The sequence below is a fragment of the Diplotaxodon limnothrissa genome, linkage group LG19, assembly GCF_057381915.1.
Source record: "Diplotaxodon limnothrissa isolate DT_005_m linkage group LG19, D_limnothrissa_male_GT1.1, whole genome shotgun sequence".
Lineage (NCBI taxonomy): Eukaryota > Metazoa > Chordata > Actinopteri > Cichliformes > Cichlidae > Diplotaxodon > Diplotaxodon limnothrissa.
This window is the reverse complement of record NC_140614.1, coordinates 10,229,313-10,243,882: the sequence shown is the minus strand read 5'-3', so window position 1 is coordinate 10,243,882 and position 14,570 is coordinate 10,229,313. Positions and strand designations below refer to the sequence as shown.

At 44.6% G+C, this 14,570-nt stretch overlaps 1 protein-coding gene and 1 non-coding gene across 2 annotated transcripts; both read left to right on the top strand.

Annotated features, from left to right (window-relative positions):
• The first annotated feature begins 2,975 nt into the window (after positions 1–2,975).
• On the top strand, positions 2,976–7,656 carry dkc1 (dyskeratosis congenita 1, dyskerin). Its single transcript, XM_085342610.1, has 15 exons — positions 2,976–3,020; positions 3,884–3,939; positions 4,022–4,108; positions 4,461–4,552; positions 4,628–4,812; positions 5,045–5,109; positions 5,287–5,413; positions 5,496–5,626; positions 5,836–5,979; positions 6,165–6,285; positions 6,469–6,587; positions 6,660–6,763; positions 7,081–7,123; positions 7,197–7,346; positions 7,471–7,656. The coding sequence occupies exons 1-15, from the start codon at positions 3,005–3,007 to the stop codon at positions 7,531–7,533; spliced, it is 1,503 nt and encodes a 500-aa protein (XP_085198736.1). The 5' UTR covers positions 2,976–3,004; the 3' UTR covers positions 7,534–7,656.
• On the top strand, positions 6,327–6,403 carry LOC146611731 (small nucleolar RNA SNORD83). Its single transcript, XR_014904981.1, has one exon. It is a non-coding gene; the product is annotated as a small nucleolar RNA SNORD83 (small nucleolar RNA).
• Positions 7,657–14,570: the final 6,914 nt, after the last annotated feature.

Genomic DNA, 14,570 nt, shown 5'->3' with positions numbered 1-14,570 from the left:
TTAACAGCTCCCAAAGAACCCCCACAGACTCGCTCTGTGAGCAGTTTGCAGACCACTTCAGGGGAAAAGTCAGCACCATCAGATCTGATATTTTATCTTCTCACGATATGATTGTAAACACATCTGAGGGCTCGATTGTACCTGAGGAGACACTGGATAGCTTTGTCCTGGTTAATGCTGAGAACCTTCAGAAAGTTTTCTCCACAGTGAGACCCACCACATGTCTTTTAGATCCAATCCCTTCTTCACTCTTTAAAACACTTTACTTTTTTTAAAAAACTATATTTTTTGAGGTTGAGCTTTTATACATGATGAATTGCTCTCTTCAGTTGGGTGTCTTCCCTGCTGCCTTTAAAACGGCGGTGGTGAGGCCCCTTCTGAAGAAGAGCAATTTGGATTGTAATGATTTTAATACAGACCTGTATCCAACTCACCATTTTTAAGTAAAATCTTAGAATAACGTGTTTTTACTCAGATTAATGACTTTTTGAATGATAGACAGATCCTGGAGATATTCCAGTCTGGATTTAGGGTGAACCACAGCACAGAGACGGCTCTCCTAAAGGTTTTAAATGATCTTAGATATAACTGGGACTCCCAAAAGCTCTCAGTCCTGGTGCTACTGGATCTAAGCGCAGCCTTTGATACAGTAGACCACGCTATTCTTTTAAACAGACTGAAACACATGGTGGGCCTCTCTGGTGCTGTACACAACTGGTTCACTTCCTGTCTCTCAGACAGAACTTTTATAGTGAGTATGGATACATGCTCCTCTAAGATCCATAGAATGACATGTGGTGTGCCTCAAGAGTCGGTTCTAGGCCCTGTACTTTTTAATTTGTATATGCTCCCTCTCGGCAGTGTCATCAGGAGGCATGGAGTGAACTTCCACAGTTACGCTGATGACACGCAGCTGTACATCTCCGTGTCTCCTGATGACACCAGACCAATGGATGCTCTTTTTAACTGTATTCTAGATATAAGATCTTGGATGGCAGAAAACGTTTTACAGCTTAACCAGGACAAAACTGAAGTTTTAATCATCGGTCCTGAGGCTCAGAGAGAGAAACTCTTGTCTAAATTACAGGCATTTTCACTATGTCCTTCGCTACAAGTGAAAAACCTGGGTGTTATTTTTGACTCTGAGCTTGGTTTTATCCCACATGTTAAACATGTAACCAAAATTGGATTTTTTCATTTTAAAAATATAGCCAGAGTTCGCCCTATTCTCTCTCGGGCCAACACGGAGATGCTGATGCATGCTTTTATTACCAGTCGCATTGATTACTGCCCTGCTCTCTGGTCTCCCCAAAAATAATATTTCACCTTTACAACTTTTACAAAACTCTGCAGCTCGTGTGCTGACGAAGACCAGAGGGCGGGCCCACATTACACCGGTTTTAGAATCGCTGCATTGGCTCCCCGTGTGTTTCAGGATCGATTTTAAAGTTCTTTTATTGGTTTTTAAATGTCTTAATGGTCTTGGGCCTTCTTATCTCTCAGATCTGCTTTTACCATACGAACCCTCGCGGACCCTGAGGTCCTCTGGTACTGGCCTTTTGATTGTTCCCAAAGTCAGGACACATACTCACGGAGAGGCAGCTTTTCAGTGGTATGGTCCTCGTCTGTGGAACAGCCTGCCGGAGGAGCTCAGGGCCGCAGAGAACGTACATGTTTTTAAGAACAGGCTCAAAACCACCTTTTTAATTTAGCTTTCACCTAACGTTTATTTATTTTATGCTTATTTATTCTATCCTGTTATTCTATTTATTAATTTAGGCTTTACCTAATATTTATTGATTTTATTCTTATTCATTTTTTATCTTCTTACTCTATTTATATTTATATTGAACCCCATTCTTATTTATTTTATCTTTTTATTCTGTATATACTCTTATTGGGTCATAGCTCCAGTGTTTCCTCGGAGGGCGCTCTCTGCACCGGGGCTGTGATCGACCGTGGCTGCTGGGGCTCTGGGGGTCCTCTCAGCCTGGCTGGGGGGGCTTCTTTGTCTCCCTCCTGCTGTGTGCCCGGCCTGGAGGCTGCGGTCTGTGACCGGCTCCCGGTGCAGATGGCTCCCTGTGATACTGTTTCCTCACCTGGCTCATGTGTGCCCAGCCCAAGTTTACTCTTTAAGTGTGCGTGTGTGTGTGTGCGTGGGGGGGGGGGGGGGGGGGTATGTATCCATGATCGTTTATGTTAATGAGAGTGTGGGGAGTGAGTTGGAGGGCACGGTAGGGTGGGCTGCTTTTAACCATGTAATTCATTTTGTGCTATATTGCTGTATGAAAAGTGCTTTATAAATAAAGATTGATTGATTGATTGATTGATTGATTGATTGATTGATTGATTGATTACCTGCTCTTCTTCCTCTGCTCTTCTTTTTGGCCCTAAACACAGATGAAGTCACCTGGACACCAAAGGTCAGGAAGAACAAATGTAATCCTTCTCTTCTCCTTTTGTTTATATGTAGAAAAAGGAAAAACTTAATAAAAAGTAGATCAAAAACGGAAGAAAACTCTGATCCACATATGAACATTACCTGATGCTGCTGAAGTGATGCAGTGCACCGACAGCGTGTTCGTGTCGTCGGGTGAACGATCCACGCTCTGTACATTTATATTTTAAAAAGTTGATTCAGGATTTAATGAATCGGTATTGCGTTATTCAAACTATTCAAAAATTTGAATCGGGAAATCGATTTTTTAAACCCACCCCTAGTTTGGTCACACAGGAGGAGCCTCACTCACATGTCCACTTTCCCATCAGGACATGTAGTAACACTGAGGAGGAGTCACAGTGGGAGTCACTCAGTCTGAACTTTGACCTTCAGGTCGCTCCTGTTTCTGAAATCTGGAAGAAGCGAGGAATGAAAGACACGTTTGGTGATCTCCACACCACGAGGTGGCGGTAAACCCCTCCGCTTCTGCCAACACCAAAGAAGAAGGAGGAGCAGGGGGAGAAGAGGAGGAAGGGGTCGCGGTGCGCGCTCAGTCGACGGAAGATGGCGGACACAGAAGGTAAGCACGAGGCTCGTCTCTTCCAAACTTTCAGCTTTTAGTTTTAATCAGAATCAAATTCACGTAAGAGACTGGACAGAACCAGAACCTCCGCGCCTGCGCACATCCGCTCGCTACGCGCAGCCTCTTCGACTGAGCAGAACTGCGTTTAAAAAGCAGAAAACACGTTTTCCAGAAAAAAACGCCTTTTGATCGTGAATGTTCTGAGTCTGTTTGTTGGGTTTAAGGTTAGGATGATCTGGGGACCGGTTCGAGCTCAGGTACACGTGACAGTGTGTGTCTGCGTGTGTGCAGCACGTGTGCAACCGCAAACTGACTTTAACTGTTCAGGTGGATCGTGTGTTGGTAGGATCTGATCAGTGAGCTGGATCGGATCAATCCGCGGATTTTAATCGATCTGCAGGTTTGGTTGAGCTGCTGGGAGGTCTCGGTGCCGACTGAGCTGGGTTTGAATCACTTTCAGTCAGTCTCTGCTGGGATCGATCACTAATTGATTATTACGATCGGGTCCAGTTCACTGCATCGATCTGCGGCCGCGTTAAACATCTTGATTATTAATCGCCTGATTACTGATAAGTTGAGCAATTGAGCAAGGCCTGTTAGCTCGGTGTATTAGCCACTTCATGCTAACAACCACGTGTGGCAGGGAGGCCACGTGGTTGTGCAGCTGCGCACGAGGGAGAGAAGAATGAGCCGATTTAACCTGTGAAATAATTACAGTTCGTGTCGTCACCATTTTGGCACCAGATTTTTTTTTCCCACCTTTTGTGTTAGATCATCTTAAAGCAGGTCAAAGACAGAAGTCTGCCTGCAGACTGAGCATGCTCATTGTCACCCTGATGTCAGGTTTGTTGGTTTTTCAGCAACGTCAGTGAAGAAGAAGAAGAAAGTGAAGAGAGTCAGTGAAGAAGATCTTGGGGTGAGTCAGAAGGTCAGAGGTCGCCAATTCAGCGCCTGGCACTGTGAAGTGTGTGAACAAACTTCTTGTTTTTGTTGTTCAGGAAGTCCAGCAGAGCGGGGACTTCTTCATCCGCCCAGAGTCCAAAGTCGCCTCATTGGACACGTCGCAATGGCCACTGCTGCTAAAGGTAGGTCACCTGAGTCTGCCTGTTATTGTCACCATACTACTTCCTGTCAAGTGATGGTCATGTGATGTGATGAGCCTGTTTATCCATTCGCTGAGTGCTGCCTTTGAGTCGCAGTCGGTGCTTCTGCTCCCGTTCTGGGGGCGGAGCCTCTCGGTTGGGGTCCTGGCAGCGTCCCGGCGTTCTGCCGGACGACAGACAGAACCTCGCCAAGAGAACGGTGCAACTCGACCGCTGCCAAGACGACTTCCTGTTCTGATCATATGACACTGCAACCCATATCCAAGAGCCTGACAGTGTGCTGTGTTGCTCTTCAAACAGGAAGTGACGTTCTGTGTGTGTTTTTTATCTGCAGAACTTTGATAAGCTGAATATCCGGACGGCGCACTACACGCCGTTACCGAGCGGCAGCAACCCACTGAAGAGGAACATCCACGACTATGTCAGGTACCGCCCCGCCGACACACCTCACCAATACGCCATCCCAGCGCCCCTCTGATTCTACTTGCTGTTTCCTGTCAGGTCAGGCTTCATTAACCTTGACAAACCAGCAAACCCATCATCCCACGAGGTCGTGGCGTGGATCCGGCGGATCCTTCGAGTCGAGAAGACGGGTCACAGCGGCACGCTTGACCCGAAGGTCACGGGCTGCCTGATCGTCTGCATCGACCGAGCCACCCGGTTGGTCAAGTCCCAACAAAGTGCAGGTAATGATTACCACTTCCTGTTCCTGTTGGAGGTGATCATTGTGATGCCACACAGAAGATTGGTTCACATGTGGCAGGTCACACCTTTGCAGCGATCAATTGCTGTGACCAGTTTATGATCAGCTGACAGGAAGTGGTTCACCTCTGTAGTCCGGCTCGCCGTCTTTGCCCCTCGCCAAGGCGTGGGCCCAGTAAACTGCTGCCGCCTCACTGCTCTCTGTGTTTATTGCAGGTAAAGAGTACGTGGGAATAGTTCGGCTGCACAACGCCATCGAGAGCGAGCACGTTCTGGCCCGGGTAAGACTTCCTGCCGCCAAGCGCTCGCTCATCGATCTGCTCGAGTATTGATTGGCGTGCTTATCGATCATAAGAAAGCTCCTTTTTGATTAAAAACATCCTAATACAGTTTTCCTGAAGCTCTTATTGGCTGGCTGCCAGTCATGTGGCCTCCACTGACTGGGATTATATCTGCAGGGGCTGGAGACGCTGACGGGCGCTCTGTTCCAGCGGCCGCCACTGATCGCCGCCGTCAAACGTCAGCTGAGAGTTCGAACGATTTACGAGAGCAAACTCATTGAGTACGACCCCGAGAGGAGGCTTGGTGAGCGAGACGATCATTTGGCGTTTAATCGCTTCACCTGTGTGGGGGCGCAGTGATGTCACAGGTCACGTCTTTCCTGCAGGTATATTCTGGGTGAGCTGTGAGGCGGGGACATACATTCGCACGCTGTGCGTCCACCTGGGGCTGATGCTCGGCGTTGGAGGCCAGATGCAGGAACTGAGGAGGGTCCGGTCAGGGGTCCTGGGAGAGAAGGTGAGCGTCACTTCCTGTGTGATGTCACTGTGGTTTCAAAGTGTTGAGTCCAGGCCCGCTGCTCAGTGCAGGTCTGTCAATTGAACTTTGACACAGAGACGGCGATGGAGAGGTGGTGGACATGGCGTGTCCAAACCCCGAACCCGAGTATCGCCGACATGACATCGCAGCACTTAATGATGACATCACTCACCGGATCTCTGTTTCAGGACAATTTGGTGACGATGCACGACGTGCTGGACGCTCAGTGGCAGTTCGACCACAACAAAGACGAGTCGTACCTGCGCCGAGTCATCTTCCCGCTTGAGAAGCTGCTTGTGTCACACAAACGCCTCGTGATGAAGGACAGCGCCGTGAGTCTTCCTTGCCATCCTCCCAGTTTAGAAAACAACTGTGAATGTTAAAGTGGAGGTCACCTGTTTGGTGAAAGTCAGGCAGATGCTCGCCGTATTTCACCTGTTTGTCAGCGAGATTAACAGTCATTGATGAGCTGCTGAATTTTACCTGCACAGGTGACACTGAAAACATCTGTCTGCAGGTGAACGCCATCTGTTACGGAGCCAAGATCATGCTGCCAGGTGTGCTCAGGTATGAAGACGGCATCGAGGTGAACCAGGATATCGTTGTCATAACAACAAAGGGCGAGGCCATCTGCACAGGTGAGTTAGTGTGTGATGCCGTCACGTCCTGGTCAGGTGAAGCCACGTGATGAGTTGAGTAGCTGCAGCAGCTTTCGGGCCGTGATGACTTGCTATCTATCACCCATAACTGATGGCTCCGCCTCTGCTCGATCGAGGTTATCAATTAGCGATGGGGTCATTGACCAGTTTGTTTTTGTGCAGCGGTGGCGCTGATGACCACAGCAGTGATATCCACATGTGACCATGGCGTGGTGGCAAAGATCAAGAGGGTGATCATGGAGAGGGACACGTATCCCCGCAAATGGGGCCTGGGACCAAAGGTGCGCCTGACAACACTGATCAGCTGTGAGCGAATAACCCGATCGAGTGTTTAACGAGTTTTTGTTAATCAGGCGAGTCATAAGAAGATGCTGATTCAGAAGGGGCTGCTCGACAAACACGGCAAGCCCAATGGCAGCACGCCGGCCGACTGGAAGGACCAGTACGTCGACTACAGGTACGTGCAGGGGTGGGGTCCAAGTGGAGGACAGGTGCACGTTTCTTATTCGGACACAGTAAGAACACCTGAAGATGATTCTGTAGCGTGAGGTAAAGTCGGGCAGGTGAAGCAGACAGTTATCCCTCGCCGAGCTGGCGTGCTCTCCGAGGGAGTCAGTCTGCGACAGCAATGTTCGGGTCTGGGCTCCTTCACTCAGCTTCCTGCTGATCTGCAGCTCGCCTGAGAACAGTCATGTGACAATGTCCACCCCAGCTGTCACTCTTCTGAGTTCAGCAGGAAGTGTTTAAGGTTTTGGTTTGTTTGTTTTTAAACAGTGTCTCCCAGGCGACCGGGGAGTCGGGCGATGCTTCAACAAAGGTAAACTCGAACAGTAATCACTCAAATCAGGTGTAGTCTGAGCTGATGCTGACCTTTGAGCTCTGATCTGCAGAGGAAGCGGGAGGTGACGGAGAGTGAAGGTGAAACGCCACCCAGCACACCGTCTGCAGAGGAGGCAAAGAAAGAGAAGAAAAAGAAGAAAAAGGAGAAGAGGCTGAAGCTGGCAGAGGCGGAGGCGGAGGACACGGGCCCAGAAGCACAGGTGAGTGCGTCTGTGACGTAACTGTGCAGCAGGAAGAAACTCTTAAACGACTGCACAGAGGCTTGTCTGCATTTTTCAACAGTGTGCGTGTGACTCGTGTTTTCATCATGGCTTCTTCCTGCAGGTTGTGGAGAGCGCAAAGAAAAAGAAGAAGAAGAAGAAACAAAAGGAAGGTGACACAGAGTAAGGAGTCTCAGGTGAACGGGTGGCGAGACCCGGCCCACGTCAACCCTGAGTGCAGATGGTTGTGGGAGTTCTGCATGCAAGCAGAACATAACGTTATTTTGTAAAAATATTTTTTTAAACTGTAAATACCTGTTTGTACTTTTAAGATTAAATGTTTTTTGTTCTGAAACTGAGCTTGAGCTTTTTGTTTGTTTGGTTTGTTTTTTGAAAATTTGACCTCGGACCAGAAATAAAAGCTTTATCATATACTTGTATATGTCATTATGTGACTTCAGGACACAGTTGAGAAAATTGTAGCTGGTCTGGTTGTAATCTCATTACATTTCCTCCTGAAATGCAACAACTATGGTAGAGGAGGGGGTGTGGCAGCAACTTTCCACTTTAGCTTATTAATCAAGACATGTTTAGATTCATTTGAAAGCCTGACTGAGCTTTTTCCACCTGAGCTCAGAAACCAGTCCTGTTATCATCCAACTGGCCCTTAGTCAGAGTTTAATTCCTCAGACCTTTTTAATCTGATTTAGTGTTAGTCCCAAATAAATAATTACAGTGCCTGACGGTCAGTGCTCCGTTAAGCTGAGCAGTCCTTTAATTAATGACTTTCTTCAAAAGTAAAATTTTTTACCCTTAGAAAAAAAATATTTGAAGAGTTTCAGTCAGGTTTCAGAGCTCATCACAGCACAGAAACAGCTTTAGTGAAGGTTACAAATGATCTTCTTATGGCCTCTGACAGTGGACTCATCTCTGTGCTTGTCCTGCTAGACCTTAGTGCAGCATTCGATACTGTCGACTAGCAGTGGGTTTTGTTTATCGATTAAAATCTATTCTAGCTTGGATAATGTGATATCGATTCATTAAAATCCTGAATCGATTTTTAAATTTATTTTTCCTGAAACGCCAGAATCTCAGGTTAAATCTCACAGAATTTCAACAACCACCAAACATTTAAAACAGTAAATGAGAGCAGTAACACGCTTCTGCACAGAGACGTAAACACAAAGCGCCGACGGATCAGAATCGGTGAGATGTAGTCTTTCTCACCGACGACACGGTTGGGGCTGAAAGCTGACAGCTCGCTGATTCTGATGTTTTGGCGCTGGAATATAACAGGGGAAAATAACAGGGCTGGACTGGGACAAAATATCGGCATTTTGACTAGTGACCGGCCCACCATGGTATTATAGGAAAAGTCCTAAATCCTTTAAAGCCTTTATAATAAGCTTAAACCTACACCACCTTCCCTATTCTGGTATTCTGAACAGTAACACCTAATTTATAATTACATATACCTATAACTAAAAGGGTTGCCAACTCCCAGCAAAGAAAAAAAGTAGGGAACCACTCCCCCACCCTCTGCCTCAAGATGCTTAACTAACAAAACCGATTTAAATTTAATGCACGTATACAACAAATGCACATAAATCTATTATTTTTCTCCAGTAATTAAATAGATTCAACATCTTTCTTCAACAGAATTGCAGACTGCACAGATGGTACCTTAACAAAGTAAAGAAAACTATAACCTACTAGGGTATATACTAACTAGACTTGATATTTACTGAATACAATAATGGATTTCTATACATTTGACATCAGATGAAAACGTTGGTTGAAAGATTCAGATAATTATTTGTTAAAAGTGAGACATTTTAAATGAGAACAAGAAAGAAAAGTATTTCTTTGTGCCCCCCTCCTCTCCCTGTTAATGCCCTACCTGCCCCCCTGGCAACTAGGGCTGCCACGATTAGTCGACTAGTCACGATTACGTCGACTATCAAAATCGTCGACGACTAATTTAATAGTCGACTCGTCGTTTGAAGCTTTGTAAGATCCCAAAAGACGCAGGAATAAGTAGTAGGATTTAAGAGTGTAATAACGGACTGAAACAGAAGATGGCAGCACTGCATGTACAAGGATGCCAGCTGCCATTAAACCCCGAAGAAGAAGGCTGTGTCCCAGAATTCATAGCGCGGCCCTGCTCAGTTTCCAACAATGGCGGCAGCTAGTTGGTTTTAATATTACTCTTATTATTCTTTCTGGGTCACAAAATAAATGTTTAACATATTTTCAGGCGAGAATGTAGCTGTGTAAACCTCAAATATCTGCTCAGTTTACCAAGACACCACATATTTTCAAAAGCTCTCCGACATTTTCGGAGACGTCTGTTACCCACTAGCTCGAAAGCGAGCCGGGGGCAAGGCTCACTAGAGCCGTGAGAACACCGGACTCCCGGCTTCAAACCCACCGCTGTCTTTCGCTACTCAGGTTAAACATGATATATAAGTCACTTAGATAACTTAAAAATGTTATTGTTTGGCTTTTTTCACTGTTTTATTTGTTCCTGAGTAAATCGGTTTGGCTGAGATTAAAGTTATAGTTTTTACACAGCTGAATAAATGTCAAGCGGACAACTGATTATCAGAAGTGTGAGACGGTCGAGAGTTTACTCCGGTGTCCTGTTATATTTTAGATACCAAGGAGCAGACGGCTGAGTTTATTAAACTCCATCGAAACAATCTGCAAATGTCATTAAAATTTAATAAACTATCATCTTGTCTTTATTTTTAGTTAGCACATACCTTAAACACTTAAAGCTGTAAGCTAATGATAGTTATATAAGAGCAGATGCTGCTGGTGCAATAAGCTGTACGTTTTACGTTCAACGGATGATGATCTTATTAGTCAACTAATTGCAAAAATAATCGGTGACTAGTCGACTACCAAAATAATCATTTGTGGCAGCCCCCTGGCAACACTTTGCTAGACCCGCCCCTACACAGTTACCAGCTGTCAGCTACATAGAAAAGGATCCTGGTGTTATTTGTCTCTCAGAAACAGCTCATAACTTCAACTCATTCATGTCACCTAAAAGGTAAACCTGTTTCTCCATCACCTGTTCAGCTCTGATGATTCAGTAAGGACATCTCCTGGTTTCATCTTCATGTTTCCCTCTCACCACATATCCAAACCGACATCATGACCAGCAGCTTTACAGCTGTGGCTCCAGCAAACATCAGCTGATACTAGAAATTAATATTAAATAAATGCTAACAACAGCTGATCAAGCTTAAACGTGCTGCTATTGTTTAATGCGACCTCCGCTGGTTTCCTCTTTCTGATGCAGAGAAAAAAGCCGATCAGCTGATCATTGATCAGTTTCATGATTGAATTAGCAACTTTCTAGCTGAAGTAGTATGGGACAAATCGCGTTCCTTTTCACATTGACTTTAAAGTTTGACCTCCTCGGCTGTAATTGGTCCAGCCCAGAGTTGATCATGACCAACTGGCCAATCCACCACTGTTCATTTATACCGTTAAAAAAAAAAAGAAAAGGAAGAAAACCCCATTGGCCCATAAAAACGAAAAATCACTAGCGGCCCACCGGGCAAATGCCCGGTATGCCCGATGGCCAGTCCAGCCCTGAAATACAGTCATGACAATAAACGAATATGAGTTCAAGGACTTAACAACATTACTTCAGTTACATTACACCAACATCTCTGATACATTAGCACTAAGGGAACACTGAATGACCTGGTGGTTTATGTCCATCTAAGATTGCCACAAAGTAAAAGATCTCTCAGCAACATTATGCAACATTTTAGCCACATTATTGCCCCGATCAGATCAGTGAGCTGGGATTTTCTATTCTAAGCATGAGCTACTGTTACAGCAACAGACATTAATGCTACTGGTGTCCCACACAACAACTCAATGTCCACTATGTGAAGCAGCCAAACATATGCCTTCTCCTCTCGTTAACAGAGATAAATTGCTGGCATATTGGTTTTACATCTATACTGTCCAGTCTCTCCTGGTGGACATACAGCAGCATTGTTTAATCTCATTTGAGTCATTGTTGACTTTAGCCATGTTTTCTGAGAGCACTGAAGCTTCTTTCAGCCTCAACTGAGGATACTGGGATGACTAAAAGCAGCCTGACAATTGTCATGATAATAAATACTAGTTAATCTATAGCACCAAATCATCAGCCAGTCACCTGTGACCTCGCCTCTTCACCTCTGAGCTACAACATGGCAGAGCTGCCTCTGTCACCTGATAAACAACAGTGAGACACTCCACATACATGCAGTCAGACATGTGCTTCAAATACAGTCATGAACCAACAAGTCATCATCCAATTTCACCTGTGATCTTGTGTCACCATTACTCTCTGAGCTTTGTGTTGGTTCTTCTGTCACCTGACAAATAGGACATACATGACAATAAGAATAAAATGTGGAGCTGCTTCAGTGTTTCTGTCACTTTGTGCAGATCTTGACTCATCAGTAATGTTTGTAGGGTGAGTGCGTTTTTACAACAATTTGTGCAAACTGCACTACAAGGTGGAATATTTGCAAAATCGTGACTATTCCTATGAATATGTCAGTGCCATTAGGATGAAATTATTTAACAGCCTCTGTAAACTTATATCCTGGCTGCTCGAGGCTGCTGTTTTCTGACAGTTTCAATCAAAATTAGAAATGCTGCTCTGAGACTGAGAGAACTAATAGTGCTGCATGTTGTGCAGTTAGTTTATAAAACACGTTATTCATGGTTACATACAATTTTAGACTGATGTGCGCCAAAACCTAGCATAGCCTGTAACGTTATTATGACGGACACATTTTATGAGTGAGCTTTGCTTTAAGTGACTTACAGGTTTCTTTGAAAAACACTTTCTTATATCCAGATTCTTCCTTTTTGCCGCCGTCCTCCTCGCAGCGCAGGTTTGCCGCTGCTAAAACTAAACAGAGCTCCCTGAAAGGCTCAGCCAATCACATTGGCCATATTTGTCACATGACGTAGGACTCCAGTAGAGAAGTAATTTAACTCTTTCTGCACCGCTGGGTGAATGAGACGCTGACAGATCGTTTTTTCTTTCTATCGGGTTGTTTTTCTTTACTCGAAGAGATCAAATTATTGGTGGGGACAATTCAGTAATCGCTGGATCGCTGGTGGGGACACGTCCCTTCCGTCCATGCCAAATCTATGCCCTTGGTTCAGATGCTGATTCATGGTTTTCTTTTGTTTTTGATCTACTGCAGAATATTTTTATAAAATCCCAGGCCAGGAAAATCACCTAGATGTTTTTCTGTGATAAAGTCTCACAATTGTCAGCGTTCTTTTTATAGATATAAAAATATGGAAATGTACTGATGCATGAGCTGAATTGTAATATTTCTGTCTGAGGCAAAATTTCCCCGAATCGAATTGTGGATTGAATCGATTCTAGAAATCACTGACGATACCCGGCCCTACTGTCGCCCATAATATCCTATTAGAGCACGCTGTGGGTGCTCAGGTACTGCACTGCAGTGGTTTGAATCATATCTATCTAATAGACTCCAATTTGTTCATGTAAATGCACACTAAAGTTAATTATGGAGTTCCACAGGGTTCAGTGCTAGGACCAATTCTGTTTACATTATACATGCTTCCCTTAGGCAGCATCATTAGAAGACATAGCATACATTTACACTGCTATGCTGATGACACCCAGCTCTATCTGTCCATGAAGCCAGATAACACACACCAATTAGTTAAACTGCAGGAATGTCTTAAAGACATAAAGACCTGGATGGCCGCTAACTTTCTGCTTCTTAATTCAGATCAAACTGAGGTTATTGTACTCGGCCCTGAAAATCTTAGAAATATAGTATCTAAGCAGATTCTTACTCTGGATGGCATTACCTTGGCCTCCAGTAATGCTGTGAGGAACCTTGGAGTCATTTTTGACCAGGACATGTCCTTCAACGCACATATTAAACAAATATGTAAGACTGCTTTCTTCCATTTGCGCAACATCTCTAAAGTTAGAAATATCCTGTCTCAGAGTGACGCTGAAAAACTAGTTCATGCATTTATTATTTCCAGGCTGGACGACTGTAATTCATTATTATCAGGTCCTAAAAACTCCCTGAAAAGCCTTCAGTTAATCCAAAATGCTGCAGCAAGAGTCCTGACAGGGACTAGAAAGAGAGAGCAGATTTCTCCTGTTTTGGCTTCACTCCATTGGCTGCCTGTATATCTTAGAGTTCATTTTAAAATTCTCATGTTTGTTTTTAAATGTTTAAATGGTCTTGCCCCAACTTACCTCTCTGAGCTTCTTTGTCCTTACCCACCCCCCAGGTCTGCTCCTGGAGGTACCCAGGTCCAAGAGGAAGCTCAGAGGGGGCGGGGCCTTCTCTGCCCCAGCACATTAGAGAGGCCCCTTCACTGTCCACTTTTACAACACGTCTTAAAACCCATTTTTACTCTTTGGCTCATGACACAGTCTGACCCTGATTTTATTGTTTTAAATGTAATTCTCATCATCATTTTTATACTATTTTATTATTGTTTTTGCTATTTGTGCTAATTTTATTATTTTAAATATCATTTTAATAATTAGCTTATTTTGTTATTTCTTATTTTTTAACATGTTTAATGTATCATTTCTGGCATGTCAAGTGTACAGCACTTTGTGTTCAGCTTGGGGCTGATCTGAAAGTGCTATATAAATAAATTGCTTGCTTGTAGTTGAATGGTAAATGGCCTGCATTTGTATAGCTTTACTCAAGTCTCTAAGGACCCCAAAGCACTTTACACTACATTCAGTTATTCACACACTGGTGATGGTTGTAGCCACAGGTACCCTGGGGCGCACTGACAGAGGCAAGGCTGCCGGACACTGGCGCCACCGGGCCCTCTGACCACCACCAGTAGGCAAACATGGGGTTAGTATCTTGCCCAAGGATATTTGGCATGCAGCCAGGAGGCAGCCTGGGATCGAACCACCAACCTTCTGATTAGTGGCTGACCTGCTCTGCCACCTGAGCTACAGCCAAGCCAGTTGAACAAAGAATCGACCCTAACTCTCCGGTTAGGTTAATAGACAGAAGATCAATAAGTCTGATTAGTAAATCTGTAAGTAGTTAATTATTGGTTTTTAATGTTTTTCAGTCTTGTTTTTTTTGTTTCAAATATTTGTTTGGATTTTGAAGCAGAAAAAAAATCCAGACAAAATAAATCAAAACAGGAAGAAGTTTTATTTTG